The sequence below is a fragment of the Leuresthes tenuis genome, unplaced genomic scaffold (assembly GCF_036924035.1).
Source record: "Leuresthes tenuis unplaced genomic scaffold, fLeuTen1.0.hap1 SCAF_11, whole genome shotgun sequence".
NCBI lineage: Eukaryota > Metazoa > Chordata > Actinopteri > Atheriniformes > Atherinopsidae > Leuresthes > Leuresthes tenuis.
The window spans coordinates 11,097,710-11,114,152 of NW_027325365.1; the positions used below are offsets into that span (position 1 = coordinate 11,097,710).

General features: G+C 42.0%; 1 protein-coding gene across 4 annotated transcripts in view; it reads right to left on the bottom strand.

The window, feature by feature from the left end:
• The window catches only part of pcdh19 (protocadherin 19), a 53,131-nt gene extending 37,545 nt beyond the window's left edge, over nucleotides 1–15,586 (bottom strand). Inside the window, exons 1-2 of one of the 4 annotated variants that reach the window (XM_072395390.1) lie at nucleotides 12,305–15,586; nucleotides 9,711–9,825 (exon numbers count right to left, since the gene is read on the bottom strand). In XM_072395390.1, the coding sequence (XP_072251491.1) occupies nucleotides 9,711–9,825; nucleotides 12,305–14,451 (2,262 nt within the window). In that variant the 5' untranslated portion in view covers nucleotides 14,452–15,586. Of the gene's footprint in view, nucleotides 1–9,497; nucleotides 9,844–12,304 lie in introns of all 4 variants that reach the window. The other 3 variants (XM_072395388.1, XM_072395389.1, XM_072395387.1) reach the window with 3 other exon arrangements.
• Between the last annotated feature and the right edge of the window lie 857 nt (nucleotides 15,587–16,443).

Sequence of the window (16,443 nt, forward strand, 5' to 3'; positions counted from 1 at the left end):
AAGGAACTGACTGACATTTTGGAAAACATTTTGGAGGAGAAGTTTGATATTAGAATTACATCAATTTGTTCAGCTTGGTGCTGGTGACAAAAAACTTGTAAAAACAGCAAGCACTGCTCAAGCCAGAGGTAACGTGCATCTCTATGCCAGCATGAATGACATTATACCTTGTTTAATTCAAACAAAAAACTGGAAAACTGAGAAGCACCACAAGTACTCCTTATCAACAAATCATCACATCAGCGTGACAGAAACATGACAGAAACATTTGGAGTTTCTCACTGTTTCCTTTAGAGTCTTTGAGTATTTTAAGAAGCTAAAAGCTTCTCTCTTCTTGCAGTGTTTATGCTCCTTTGAGTGTGTGCATGTATGTGCATCTATTATACATGCTGATGCATTACAGTGTGCTTTGATGTAACAGCCCTGAACTAGATAAAAGCATTGTGAACTCAGCTCCTTAGCAACCTTGCTGCTGTGCTCCCCAAAGGAGGAGTCAATCTGTGTTATTAAAGCACAGAGATTATAAGCAATCTTCCCTTTAACAAGTACAGACATGCTGCCTTCCCTGCTCACTGGCTTCCATAAACCTGAACTGGGAACAGCTAATCTTGAACTAAGGAGGTTACTGTCGAATGTACTGCACCCAGAGCAGTCTCAGAGACAGAATCCGAGCGCTTTTCATTCATTAACTCGGCTGCCTGAGCGTTGGTATGTCAAAACATGGACGTGAGGGGAAAGTCAAGGAGTGATGTCCATTTGTAATCCACAGCGAGACAACTTAACCCTCAATATTGTTTTCTGATCCTGTGAGAGAGAACAAAGATGTGGGTGAAGTCATTAATTCCCTTGCCAGGCAATCATAACTAATGTCATTCATAGTATTTTCAACATCCACACCCTCTCCAGAGTAAATGCAATATGTTCCCCAGCACACATTATTGTCATCCCAACTTGACCTGGTATCTCTCATGCAAAGAAATGGTTTCCCACCTCTCTGGAAACTACATATGGGTGTAAATAATATGTCTGTGAAAAGCCCTAATTCCAAGAAAACAAACCTGAGTGAAACAGGCCCACCTGAATTGCTTTCATGAGAACTAGATAATCAAAATGCAAAACAGCCTTTGATAGAAAAATGAGCCGAGTCCTAACAACAAATCCCCTATAACTAACATCAGCAAATTCTCCCCTGAACTTTTATTTGTATTCAGTGTTTGGGTTTTTAATGTAATCACACTGCATTCGGGGCTCAATCAATGAGCTATTCTGATTTATGTCAGGCTGAATCAGACTTACCGCTTAGAGGTTTATAGACATTATGAATGAGAAAAGGAGCCACACACTGAACACATTAGGGGTCCCACCATCTCCTCAGACAGGGGGACAATGGGGAAGGGAGCAGAGATAAAGAAGGGGGATAACAGGGGTGAAGGAATGGCTGACGCTGATCGGGCAGAGAAGAATGGGAGAATGGGAGGAAAGAAAGCGGAGGCCTGAGACACTGGCCACACAGGGCAGAGGGAATGAAGGCCTATACTCGGTCATAGCCCATTAGGCTGGCTGGGTGAAAATGCTACAGCTCATTACATGCTCTGCCTCTGTTCTGTGGATGAACAATGCACAATTACGCTACCCTGCTGCTCCTCTAGCCATACTGCTGCATGCCTCTGAGGTGCCTGATATTGCTGCTATAGTGGCTGGTCTGCCAACAGCCTCTGTGCTCATCAAAGAGCCCATACATGTACTCCATAATGCAAATTCAGGTTTATGTCTAGAAACAAAAGCACTGTATGAATTTGCTAGAAAGAAGGGGGGGGGGGGGGGGGGGGGCAGGAGAGACTGCTCTGCCACTGGAGTGAACAAAACAAAGGTATAATGCAGCATTTGTGTGAGTAACACAATGATGTTTGTTTCCTTTTGTCTGCTCCATCCTCTTTAAACTCTTTAAAAAGGTAGACATGAGACAAATGGATAATTGTGTTGTTTCCAGCTGGATTAAGTTTCACTCAATGTTGTAATTATTGCAAAGCAGTTGCAGCCCAAACATAAAGATTCAAATATACTGCCGCTGAAAGTACAGTGACAATCTCTGCAGTGCAGTGACTACCTGAGCTCAGGATTCATATATCCACCGGCAAATTTGTTCACTTTGAGTCTTCCTCCTTTCCATTCTACAATTATGCATGCAGAAGTTGACATTTAATCTGATGGGGGAAATGCTAACTAAAAATCATCCTGTCCCCTCTTTGTTTTAAGCAAAAAAACAGGACACTTGGAAAGGTCACTCTTCCCTGGTGTCAGAGTTGGCTTCTTGGAAAAAGTTTCCATTCACAGCTAGTATTGTTGCGTTTCACATACCTCCCCCCTCACATTTCCCTGTCATTCAAAGAGGCATAGCAGCAGCACTCAGGAGAAAGCCCTGGGAACTCTCTTAACAATAATGTGGATACAAGTTTGGCAACCCCCAGTGTGACTAAGGCAGGACAGAGAAACACAATTGCAAGCCTGATATCCATGAATTCTAATTAATATCTTTTCTCTCAGCATATTTGGATGAAATTAGTTTTGGGCACACATAATTGTCATTACAAGAGAACTGTAATTACTTTTTTCTCACTTTGGTTATTTTCTGAAAAACACCTGTTTTTCGTTTTGTTATTTCTTAACAGACCAAAAAGGAAGACTTTCTTTGGAACTGGATGGCAATTCTTTTGTTACAGTTATCCACAAGGAGGGACAAATATATTGTAAAAGTGTCAATGTTTTTCTTCCACTGCATACCAGTAGACATCATACAAATGCTTCCATTTTAATATTCCTTAGCTGCAAGGACAGAGGTGGGCACGCTCCTCCTGGCACACAGAATGTAGCACAGAAACTAGTTTTACGAGCTTCCACTGCAAATAGATTTCCCTCTTGGTCATAACAAGTCTTGGGGTTTGTGTTTTTAAGTGTGCAAGCTGACCTTTTCTCTCCTATATTAATGTAAATACAGGCATTTCCACCACAGGCAGCAAAATCTGCATTAATGAGAGTTTTTTTTCATACTCTGGGAGCCCTCTTCTGTCAAAACTTTTCTTTATACTTTCATGAGGTAAACTCCCCTGTAGTTTTGCATTACAACACCAAACGGAAGGAATTCGACAGCAAATATGTGTGAAAGGGCTTTGTGCGACCAATTCAGTATACCTTGATAAATCTTTGTTGATGGTGCATTTTCACACCTCTGTGCTGGGACTTGAGCTCTGAAGGATTTTCATTAGAGAAAAGAAAAGCATATTTGTGTCAGAGAGTTTAATTTGAGACATAAAAAAAAAACCAAACAACGCCACAGGAAACTCATTTAATGGGTAATTATGGCCACGCAGCATTGCTTGCAGGGCTTAACAAGGTACGTAATGATGTCCCCTTCCCCAGCGATAAACATCATCACTGTGTCCATTTCCTTCACTCCATTTAGCCTTTTCTCATTAGCGGGTGGACCAATCAACCTATAAGCCCAGTACCATTATACGCCCTTCTTGCATTTAGATTCGTGTCCAACAAAGATCCAACTACATAAACTGCTGGATGACTTCAGCCACTGTGTGACTATTTTTGTCTCACTTTGTTGTTTAATGGGTTTTGCAAGAAAGCTAATTATTTCTATTTGATGGAGTTTTTTAAAAGTAATTCTAAGTTTATAACTTTCTAAAGGTTGAAGATGGAGTTGGCTGATTTAGGCTGAATTCATTTTTGTGTTTGTGTTAAGATTTTCAAGAAAAAGAGCAGGGTATGCAAAACCCTTAACTTTTCCTCAAACTTCTATATTTTGTTAAAAGCATCTCTTACAACAAATCTGAACATTTCTATTTCTTTTTCGAAGGAAAATGAGCATCTTCTATTAGAAAAAAAGGTGACATGATTGCCTTAATATGGTAAGAGGGAAAAAATCTTGTCCTCATCTTAACAATGCATTTAACAGAAAGAAATAGCATGCTTCAGGCAGCAGCAACACAGGTTGAGGGAAATCATTGGCATTCTATAAATAGATCCCACTCTGCTCTTCTTTCCCAACCGCCTCTCCTCGATTTGCGGGGCCTTGCCATTTTCCTACCGTGTTACTCCCGCTGTACAAACTGTACAAGTCACATGTGGTTAACGACACATAGTGACATGCATACATCAGACGCTGTCACTCATGCGTTTTGACTCTTAAGGTCTTTTGGCTGGATGCTCTGATCTTAACGAGAGGGTGGCAACCCTGAGAGGCTGTGTGCTTCCGAGTGGCTGCCTGGGGTTGTTATGTCATTTCATTGTACCCCTGCAACATCAAGAATGACACACAGTGATGGGGCGTCGGGGGTTAGGGTCAGGGCTATAAAAATCCAACCGAGTGTTAAACTAGCACTGGTTGCACACGAACTGAAAACCATCTTGTTGAGTAATGTCGCTCACTCACCCATAGCCACAGCAATGCTGTCTGTTAAACATGAAGAGAGGAGCCAGCTGAGGATGGCAGTGGGTAAATCACTGTCATACAGTTAATTTACAGCATGTTTGACGTACATGATGTTATGTCACCTTATAAACACTGACACTTGAAAAGTAGAGTGACACTAAAACTTCTGCCTTTCAAATAATCTATTTAAATAATTAACAGATTCATCTGACACTCAATCAATCTGCACCTGAAGCTCCTGGAGATAAAATTATTCTTTTTTATTGGCTCTGGAAAGAGAAAACTTTAAAGAATGAAACACATATCTCTAAACAAATATAAAACACTTAAAAAGATCAAGCACCTATATATCCCTTCCTTTATTACAAAAGAACCAGTCACTGTTTCTTCCCACAATCAGCTTTTGACAAACCTTTGAGAGATGAGAAGATTCAGTCATGTCAGCAAAGCTTTGTATTTTCTCTCTATTTTTCCTTTTCTCCATTTTTCCTTTTCTTAAAGGAAAAATGGCTATGCCCATTAAATTGTTACATTATATATAGAATTGATGATGACTGAACTGAAAAACTGAAAAGCCACCCACATTTTACCTTTTGAATATTGAAAGAATATATGCATGAAATAAGGACATCTAATTTAAGTTTACATAATGATATCTATTCAGAAAGGCATTGCAAGAACATGTGTATAATTATTTAAATAGCGTCATGCCTTATTCTATAACATTCCCTCTCTTATTAGTAAAAAATTACAGTTGGTGGAGTTTTGACCGCAGCATGCACCTTAGAAACAGGTGAAGTTTAAACTTGAACCTTTTACATTTTTTAGAACTTCCAACTAAAACACTCAGCCGCAACATGAGTGCTGAGATGAGACAAGAGAGAAGGGGTTGGTTTGAATTTCTGCATCTCTGCTCTCTTCTGCGTTGTTTTCTCAACGACATTTCAAACGTCAGTAATGTCCTCCAGTTTCTGTCAATCACAGCTTGTTCAAGAAAACAAACAAACAAAGCTAAATCATTTTGCCAGATACAATTAGCAAAGATCAAATGAAAACTAAGCTGAAACAACCAGTCAAAATCTGCTGTATCCTCTTGACTATGCAGGAGGTTCAGAATGTTAATGTAGTTTTCATTATAATATTGAATAGCTGCTGAGATAAGGGGAAAACATTCGCTATTTCATACACTGCAGAACCACAGTGAGGAACAGTCGTCATAAAAATAGAACTGTTGTAAATGTGTGACATTTTTTATTAACCATAAAATGAGAAACAAATTCTTTTGGAAATGTTGGCAGAATACATATATCGAACCCGATCTAAAACTCAGTGCTGGCATCATCAAAACAACAAAAACAAAGTAGTTTAAATGCAGAATCCCAACAATGTTTGATTAATAATAATGTTGAATTATGCCTCTATTATTTCTGTGAGATTTCTGAGTCACTCACTCATAATGATGGAAATGATAATGTCCCAACCCATATTTCAAATAAATGTGACACTACAAAAGAAATATTATGTCTGCGTGTGTATTCATGAATGTGTGTGTGGGAGCAGACTGGCAGTTTCAACAGATGTGTAGTATGCACTGACAGCATGACATCTACTTTGCATGCTCAATATGACACGTTTGAATGCTCCCATGTATATTGTCCTGATGTGAAGCGATAGAGAGGGATGTGCAGCCTTGCAGGAACCACTCCCTGTTGTTTCCTCCTACATCCATATCAACTCAGACAGAAAATCAGCCAGGCTGGTGCAGTCAGATCTTTTCTCAGTTGTTTTGTAAAATTTTTTAATTATTTAGCTTTGTTTGATTTGCTGTGAGAGTCAGAATTGGGACCTGTCACTGTTGGATACAATACAATTCACCATCATTAAGACTTACGTAACAACATTCAATTTCAATAAGGAGAAAGCATGTGGAAGATAATTGCTTATGCTATAGAATGACTCTTACTTAAGGGACGCACTCTCAATGAAATATGAAGATTTAACACCATGCAGTACAATGTCCAACCACCTTTTCAAGATTGATATATCATCCATCTAAAAGAAAATCATTGTCTTACGTAAATAACGCTTATCGATAAAGTACGAGAGCTCTTTTTCCTGCTATGCTCATTATCTGGAATCACAGGTGTGAAAAGTCTTAGTGCGCATTACAAATTCAAAAACACATTCTAGCCAAAGGCCATTCCTTTACTGTATAATTGTCTCCCCCACCATGTGATTCACTATAATTAAGCCATGGAAGACAGCTCTATTCTCCTGTGAGCATTCATATTAGTGCTACCACAGGCAGGTCTAACAAACAGCTCACAGCTGATGCTTTGCAAAACAATGGAGAGCGATGTTCAAGGAGGTATATACTTGTGAACATTCTCACAGGGGAGAAGACTGTATACACAATGCAACTGCAGGTATGAGGCCTTTGGGGATGCCTGTCACTGTTATCTTGGCCAAGTCTGCAGTGTGTGGCAGCGTGTTTTGTGTGTAGGAGGAATAGCTCGATTCCAGCTGCCGCTCTGACATGAGCAGGATGCTCACAGCCTCACATAAACTAACAACGGGGGAGAACTCTGTATCGATCAAATACATAAATTACAAATCAACACAAGCCCGTATCCTCCTTCCCTCCATTAGCAAACCAATTCTGATCATGATCTGATGACTATGATGACTTAACTGCCCTTTCGGAAAATAAACAAACACGGGGACCACACTGTACTCTGGTGTAAAAAACAAAAGCCTCTTCTGCCCAGGATAAATGAATCATGGGTAATTACGAGGTTGCCCTCAGAATGAAAATCATTTTTGGGGGACAAAGCAGTCTCAGTAATCACAACAGTGCAGCCACTCGTGTGTCCTAACCAGTCAATGGAATATGGGTTGAGGACTTGTGCAGTCAAGTGGTTTCAAGCCCATGCTTGCTCATTGTAACAAAGCAATTATCAGTCATTTCGTTGCAGTTTGTTTGTGCTATAAATGGCATTGTAATTAAACTGAGCACATTTTTTATTTAAGAGCAACATCTGTACATACTGGATAGCTTCTGTCTCTTGCAAATGTCACGGTGGGGAGGAAAGAAAACAATGACAACTGTTGTTGTGCTGGGTTACTCTGCTGGAGGATAAGGCACGCTCCTGCTGCCGCTCTTCCCCACTTTCCCAATCACTCACACACACTCTCTTTTCTCAGTCCAGGGAAAATATGCAAAGACTGGGTCAAAGAGATGTTTGTCAACATCAAGTGCAAGAAAGAAAGAGGTGGAAGCTGCATGTTAAACAGCTCCAGCCTCTATCAAGCCAATCGACTGCCTCTGAGAAAATGAGAAAACGTGGTCTTAGCTCAGACACCTGGCACTAAGACTCAAGATTCACCCTCCTTATCTGTCTATCTGCCCTCACACCGCTCTATCAAGACAACTCCAAGCTTTGCATAATGAATCATCAAAATCAATCTTCCTCCCTATTTGTCTCCTTCTCCTCTTTTTCATTAGCTGAAACAAATAAAGGGTGTCCTAATCCTGCGGCTAATGCACTTTTATTGGATGCTTCAGCCACATAAGCAGGATGCTGCAAGAGATTTTTTATTTCTTTCTGCACTCACAAACATCCAAGTGTCTTTTGTCTTCTTTTTGGCTGAGGAAGAGTAGTGGAATCTTACAAAGCATTACCCACCAGCAAGCACAATCACAGCATACGGGTCACTTCATGTACCTGCTGAATCCCCTTCCTCTGCCTCCACTGACTGCATAACACCACAAAAGAACCCCCTCAACATTTCTCATTCTTTCCACCTGTGTTATTCTCACACACATAAACACACAAACACACACTCAAACCAAGCAGCTCAGACAGGCCCAGTAAATCAGCACGCCTGTAAGTAGGTCTCATTGACCCCTCAGGATCCAATGGTGCCTGGATCTCTCTGGATCATCCAGTCAATATATCAATATCCATCTTGTGTTTCTTGTTTTAAGACCCCCACTCCCAAGCCAACACCCCCTCCCTCTCCTCACTGAATGTCAAACGGAGATTGGGCTCATCAATTACAGAAGTGTGTTTATGTCGAGATGGAGCTTATTTGCTGCTGTCTATGTAAGTAAGCATGGCACACATTCTCACACAAACACACAACTGATGCACATCCTCCCTTTTTAACACGCACAAACATAAATGTCCCTTTCTCCCATGAGAGAAGTCGGTCATGAACAGAAAGAGGGAGATTGCCAACAGAATCCAATAGAAGAGTTCATACATACAAAAATCTATAAACTAAAGATCAGCTGGTCGGCATGCACCTGTCAGCTTGAATAGTCTTTCAAGTCAGACTTTCACTGCTCTGCTGGAGCCACGCGTGGTGTGTCAGGGTAATTCAATGGCTGGCTGTGCAGGGCGGCCATGCGGCAACATTGCATCCAAATGGACGACATACAGATTTAAGCAATGATTATTCTTTCTGTTAGCACCTGAAATGATGTGTGGTGGAGCTGATTAACCAAGTCAATACATCTGGCAGGTGCACAAACTCCTGCTCGTTTTGCAGTAGCTCAGCACACACAAGTGAAAAAAAAAAGAAGAAAGAAAACAAGTGCAGTGTGAGTGGCCAAATAATCCACTTTGTCAGGCCTCCAAATTCTGCTTGGCAAAGCGCTCACATCACAGGTCAGCTCCAGTGTCTGGGCACCTTGAAATGCCTTGAAGGATTCCACTCCACTGACACGTTGCCATTTCAAATAGCTCAGCTTTTCCATCAGCAACAGACACATATTTTACTATACACTATACACTTTGGTGCTATGGAATGCTAAATATCCCTAGACCTTGAGAAATGTAGGGGGTGCATGATGTAGTTTGCTAAGATTTGGCTTGATCTATTATCATTAATGAAAAGCTAAGTGTGCAACGGTAAGTATGTCTTTGCTGCCTCATTGCATTAAATCACAAAAACACATTTTTAAAAATCAATTTCCTCTTTTATTCTACTTCCAACAGCCAAAGCAGCCTAGCCAAGGATAAAGGACAGAGCGCATTGGATAGTATCTCACCTCTGGCAGCGGCATGCCGTTGATGATGAGGTCTGGCTGCTGGTGGCCCTGCCCTGTGAACGGGTGCTGATAGCCATGGTTGGGAGCTGCATTGCGTGAGTTCTGGTTCTCCACGTTGAGGAAGGTGCTCTCGGAGCGCCTGCAGCCCAGCGGCAGGCTCTGCTGGTGGTAGTCGAAGTAGTTGAGCGAGGAGGTGAGAGATGAGCAACTCACCACATTCATCTTGTCTGTCTCCTCAACGTCCCGTGGCACCAGGCGGATGTCGTTCTTGCTCAGCTTCTTCTTCTTGCTGGACTTCTTCTGGTTGCCATATGAGTACTCCGCCACCCTGCGCAAGTAGAAGAAACTGAACAGACTCAATAAAGTAGTGTTCTGCCTTCCCCACCCTCTCCCACATGGTCAAAAAGCTTGCCCATCATGCCAACAAGGGCGTTGTTCAACCACGGGTGCCAGACAGAGGCTCACTGCCCCTGTCAAGGGATGGAACAGCACACCTAAATGAATTCCCACACCCGGCTTGAAATGGAGCTGTCATCCTCTGTTTGTTTGCATTTGCATGCTCAACAATTCACATGTCACAAACAGGCAGACTATATGCAAACATGCCAAAACCACAGAAGCAAAGCAAAAGAGTACACTCATACTGAGCAGCACCACCGGTATGTGCAATCATATTCAAAGCACACAACCTACACTAATTACATTTTTTTCCTTTCATTAGCAAGCAAGCCCACCAGCAATACAGAGTCAGGAGAACTGCAGATTCAAATTCACTTAGCTGCTCTCACTTGCATCTGCAAACTTGAGTATTTTGACTTTAATAGGAGCAAATGAGCAACACAGCACCGCTTTATCAAAGGATCCTCAGATTGGGGGAAATATCTACTCTTTGCGCAACATTTGCAATTTTCACAGGAGAACAGATGCTAAGTACTCTAGTGATGACTACCAACCTCACAAGACACATTCTATATTATGTATGATGCTTTTTTTGCTATATTTATTGCTTCAAACTATGTAGAAGTTTAAATCTAACTTTTAAATGGAATAAAACATATGGCTTAAGTCCCCCTAATAAACCAAAAACAAAATTACATATATAAATATATACCCATGAAATTGCTATCTCTTGAATGTCTCTGTTGCGGTCTCTTGCCTTGTCTGAAATGTCTGTGCAAAAGGCCCCATTGACCTCTGTTCCACAGTGAAATGCAGCACTAATCCTTTGTCTCTTCTAAATCACCCTTGTAGTTTGTCTATTTCAATTGTCTTTTAGATTGCATCTTGAAAACAGCTCCCATTCCCATTTCTGTTTCTTCTTGAGTCAGAGGAAAGAAAATGGGCAGCTGTAGGGGCAGAAAACACTGCATCTCTTTTTCATTCATCACTTTTAACATGTTGTCTCTGCTCTCTGTACCCAAATTGGAATCTGGGAGGGGAAAAACTTCAGAGTCAGGCAGCCTGACAGAGGACAAGCAATAAATTGGAGATAACTACTCCTCATATTTGAGGTGGCAACTGAGAGGCAGAGCACATCAGCGCTGATTAAAGCTCCCAGCAGGGAAAGGGGCTCACACTAGGAGAGTAAAGTACTGGGAGCAGTTTTGAATTTTGAAATTGTTGTTGTGTGTCATTGTTTCTTCTCTCCAAGAAATGTTTGACTGACATTAAAAAAGAGCAGAACTTCTTTTGATAGAGATGTAAGTTCATATTTTTCACTCTATTTTAAATCAAGCTTGCGTGAAACATTCAGAAAAAGTATTTATAAGTGGATAGTAGATATGGGTCCATCAAGTCTAAAGCTAAAGGTACCTGATTGTTTTGGATGTTTTTTCTTAGAGGGATGATTAATTTCTCTAATCAGTCTTTGGATTAACATTTGCTGTGTAAATATAAAGCCAAATATGAAACAAAAAGACCATTGCTAATCAATAAAAATAAACAAATAAATAACAGATTAATATTGAGGGAGTGTCTGTACATTTTGTCACGATCACTACTGCTTGAAACATGAAGTTAACCTCAAATCAACAAAATTATGTGAGGAGCAAAATATGATTATAGCTTCAGGTTAAATTCTCAAATCCAATCTATATGTAAATTTACAGTGGTAATGTGGCACATGCAGGGAAATCAAAGCCAGAACTGATGTTGAAATTGATGAAGAAAACAGAATTCCCATGAATGCAAGATCAGAAATTAATGATCTTTCTATAAATCTGTCCTAATGACTCTGAAGATAGTTTTATGCCATCCAAACAACGAGCTTAAGCGCTTAAATGTTATTTTATAATATTGAGACACTATAATTCTTAATAATGCACCTTGGTGAGGAAGAAACCAGAAGGGGATCTGAATGACCCAAGAGGACTGTGCATAATCACAATAGATTAAAGCTGATAACAGCCAATCAGCCACGGTGGACGTTAAATAATAAATGTCTGGGACTGCCATTGAATCAGTGGGACGTTAACTGTCCGGCAACACATCCGCAAATTGAACATGACAGTTGACGCGTCGTATTTATGAGTCAATTGGTTACAATGGAAGGATTAAATCCATCAATCACGTTTCCCTAACACAGAATAGTGGGTCTCAGCAGAATGTATCTGATTTAAAGCAGTCGGGTTCATTTAGGTCGAGCTCAGCTGTGGAGCTGCGAGAGAGAGAGAAAAAGAGAGATCTGCAGTCCTCACTTATACAGGGCCTCTACATGCTGCGTGATAAAAGCAATGCACTGGCAACTGGCAGATTCAGGCACACAAATATCCACATAAGTACACACACACGGGGGGGTTAGTCAGTACCTGCAGTTGTACGTCCGGATCTCCTTGTTATCCCTCTTGCACTTTACCGCCACAAAAATCATGGTGATGAACAGGATGGCTGCGATAGAGCCCAGGGCGATGATGAATATGAGGGACAGGTTGACAGGTCCAATAGGCTCCTGTGCGTTCAGGTCTGGTGATAGATACACCACAATGTAGGCCGAGGCGGACAGGGAGGGCTTGCCGTGGTCCCTCGCCACAACTGTGATTTCGTATGTGGATTTAACATTTTCTCCAAACATCCTGGTGGAGCGCACCTCCCCGTTCGACTGGTCAATTTCAAAGTAAGCCCTGTCCCCCTCTGAGATGGTGTAGGTCAGCCGGCCGTTCTCCCCCTCATCGTAATCTTCGGCTTTCACTTGGGTCACCAGGTAACCCACCCCAGCGTTTCTCGGGATGGAGACATCCGCTGTTCCATTAACCAGCGGAGGGTTTGTCATAACAGGTGTGTTGTCGTTTACATCTAGCACTACAATACGCACCGTGGCGTTACTGGACAAGGACGGATTACCGTTGTCTCTGGCCAAAACTTTAAAATCAAAAGTCCTTGTGTATTCGTGATCAAATGATCTCATGGAGTAAATGCGACCAGATGGGTTTATGCTGACATATGTGTTTACATCCATGTGCTTAATCTCACCAGGGACTATTGAATATGAAACTGTGCCATTCATCCCCAGGTCCGGGTCTTCTGCTGATACTGCGAGCAGACATGAGCCGGGGAGGTTGTTTTCCATCACCATCTCTTGATAGTGTGGTTTGAGAAAGTGGGGCGGGTTATCGTTTTCATCTGTTACTTTCACTACCAAAGACTTTGTGGCGCGTAAAAGAGGGATGCCACTGTCCTCCGCTTGGATAGTCAGGTTGTAAGTGTCCTTTTGCTCTCTGTCCAGCCTGCCATCAACAAGTATAGTGGAGAAGCTTTCGTATTCTTGCAGTCTAAACGGAACATTGCCCTGCAGCCTGCATTGCACTTTGCCGTTTGCCCCAGAATCCTTATCTGACACCCTCACCAGCGCAATGACATATCCACGCTGTGCGTTTTCACTAACTTCCACCATCTCTGTGTTCAGGGAGAGAAGGCTGATGATAGGTGGGTTATCGTTCGTATCCATCACATTCACTGTGACTTTGCAGTGGGCTGGGATAGAGTTGGGACCTAAATCTTTGGCCTGAACATCGATCTCGTAAATTTGCGTTGTTTCATAATCCAAAACCCCGTTGACAGTGATGATCCCGGTTCTGGGGTCAATTTTGAAAGCATCTCTCGTTTTCTCGGTGACGTAACTGTTGAATGAGTACACAACCTCTCCATTGGTGCCCTCGTCAGGATCCGTTGCATTCAGATCTATGACTAATGTGTTGATGGGGGAATTCTCCATCACATTAACGGTATACACTGGCTCATCAAAAACAGGGTTGTTGTCGTTAGAATCTATTACCTTGATATTCAACTGGACCGCGCCTATCTTAGGAGGGTCTCCTCCATCTTCTGCACTGATTTCATACGTATAGTGGGACTGGGTTTCTCTGTCTAAGGATTTTTGCACAACAAGCTCAGCAATTTTGGACCCATCCCCTCTGGTCTTGATTTCTAGTCCAAAAAGCTCATTTGGAGTGATGGAATATGACTGAACTCCAAAGATCCCCGAGTCCGGATCGCTTGCCCCCTCTAGGGGAAACCTGGTACCAGGGGAGGCATTCTCTGAAATTTCAATATCAATGTGGCTCGTTGGGAACCTGGGCGCGTTATCGTTCAAATCCTCAATTTCAACTTTGATGACACAGATCTCCATTGAGTTTGACATCACTTCTAGGGAAATAATGCACTTTGGGTTTTGTCGACAAACTACATCCCGATCTATTTTCATTTGGGTTGTAAGGATTCCGGCTGGACTGAGTTCCACCCACCGTGGTTCAGAATTGGAAATAACCCTTAAGTAGGGGGGCTGTGGTGCAATCTGAAATCCTTGCTTAAGTGCGTCCTTTGTCACGTTTCCAATCACTGACCCGGGCTTCATCTCCTCGTTTATTCCATATTTTAGGTTGATAACAGCCTCAGTCCCGACCCAAAATAAGAGGAACACAGCAGTTAACTGTATTAATTCCATCTCCTTGGTTTGCATCGTACCTGTTGAGTTTTCTGTACCTGATAAAGATCTTAATAATTACGCACGTGAATGCACGTCAGAGAAAACGGGAATAAATACAAAAATGAAACATGTCATTAAAAATGTCCAGAAAAAAATTGTTTCAGTATTTCTTCAGTGTGCAGATTAAATCATGGCCTGAGAGCTACAATTCTAACAAGTGCTTTAGACTATTTCGCTCCTCTCAGGCAGAGCACATCCTCCACTCTACTGCAGCGGGCGAAACATTGAGGGTGACGGATTTGTGAAAACATGCTGAATCTTCTCACAGCAGTGGTTTAGCCGTAGAAATCCATGCAGCTCTTAACAAGCAGCAAACTGCTCTTACACACGACTCGTATGATGAACTGTCCATTTTCAAGAGAGCCGAAAGGAGGTGAAAGGCTCGGACTGCATAGACTCAAAATGCGAATTCCTCTGTGAGCAAGTCCACAAAAATGTTAATCTTCCGTGCAGATGAAGTGATGAGGCTCAAAAGTCCGTGTTCAATTTTCCGCCCTGATGCAAGTTAATGTTTAAGTCGCAGTTTGGATAAACATCTTGTTCTGTGTGATAGGCTATATTACAAGCAGAGATTACATCTCCTCTGCGGTCGGCAGTTTTAGGCTTTCAAAAAAGCACGTCTGATTTAAATAAAAAAAGCTAAACGGATACGCAGTGACAAAATTATTCAACACCGAAAGTCCAGATATCTTTGCTTTAAGAAGGGTGCAGTTGCAGGAATGTCTCATCACATCACTCAAGTCCCGATTACCTTTTTATTTCAAGCTGATTTAGTCTCTCGTCCCCTTTCGCAAGTCTTTCAGCTTTTACTTACTAATTAATTCCTTCGTATCTCACTTGGAAAAGGCTACACATGTCCCGGTTTTTAGTCCAGGCAACACACACACACACACACACACAAAGAAATCCGACGAAAAATGTAGCCAAAAGCCAGAGAGATGAAACGATGCCAGAGCCTACAGTGTGTTCAAAACGCATTTCATGTTGAGCCGCAGCAAAAAATAAGCACTGTAGCCTATATCCAGCCTGACTGAGGCAGAAAACAAAATCACCACTCGTCTCCTGTAGGCTGTCTAGTTGACTCCAACAAGCGCTCCTCTCCCTTCACTGGTGCACACTGGCAGACGCGCAGCTCAGAGCCGAGCGCTCAGTCTCAGGACCCGCAATCCCCTCAGCCAATCAGGGGTTACACAGGAGGGTTGGCGCTGCTGGTGGGTGGGGCAAAGTACAGCAATGAAACACGGCCAACTACCTGTTCTCCTGCAGATGGACGACTCAACGGGCAATTACAGCGTACAAGCTGAAACACGACGCCGAGTATTAGACGATCGTTAGAGCTGCTTCCAAAAGTAGGGTCTGGGGGACCCATTGGGGGGTGTTAGAGAGAGCTCCCATGGGTGCCACAGCAAAGACAGAAAGATACTATTTCCACAGCAGTGGAGATACTGTAGGGGCAACTTTACAGAATTGTGCTTGCTTTCTCATCTACAGCAGTCATATTTTCACAACACACATCTTCACCACGGGGATCCTCACATTTGCCATGTGACCCCTCTGCGGAGCAGATAGCACTGCAGAACCAAAGAGCATTTCCTGCTACCTTCTGCATATTTTAACGTCAAGCATAGGCCTGTTGAACTATACAGCTTCTGCAACTGTAGATATCATGTTACATCATTTACACCCCAAAATGGATCCCAGGCATTTACTGTGCATTAAATCTGAACTTCAGCAACACCGGGCGAGGTGGTGAGTTAATTCTCAATAACTAATAAACGATCACTATATGTCTGGATGATGACTTCCTCGTTGTAACACGTTGCAACAGGCCAGACGAAAAGTATTACTAATGGTGGTAATGTCACAGTCACAATAATGAAAATGATATTTTTCTTTTAACATATCGTATTTGAGTCCAGGTGCTCACAGTACATTGTAACATTTTAACGATAAAAATATACTGGG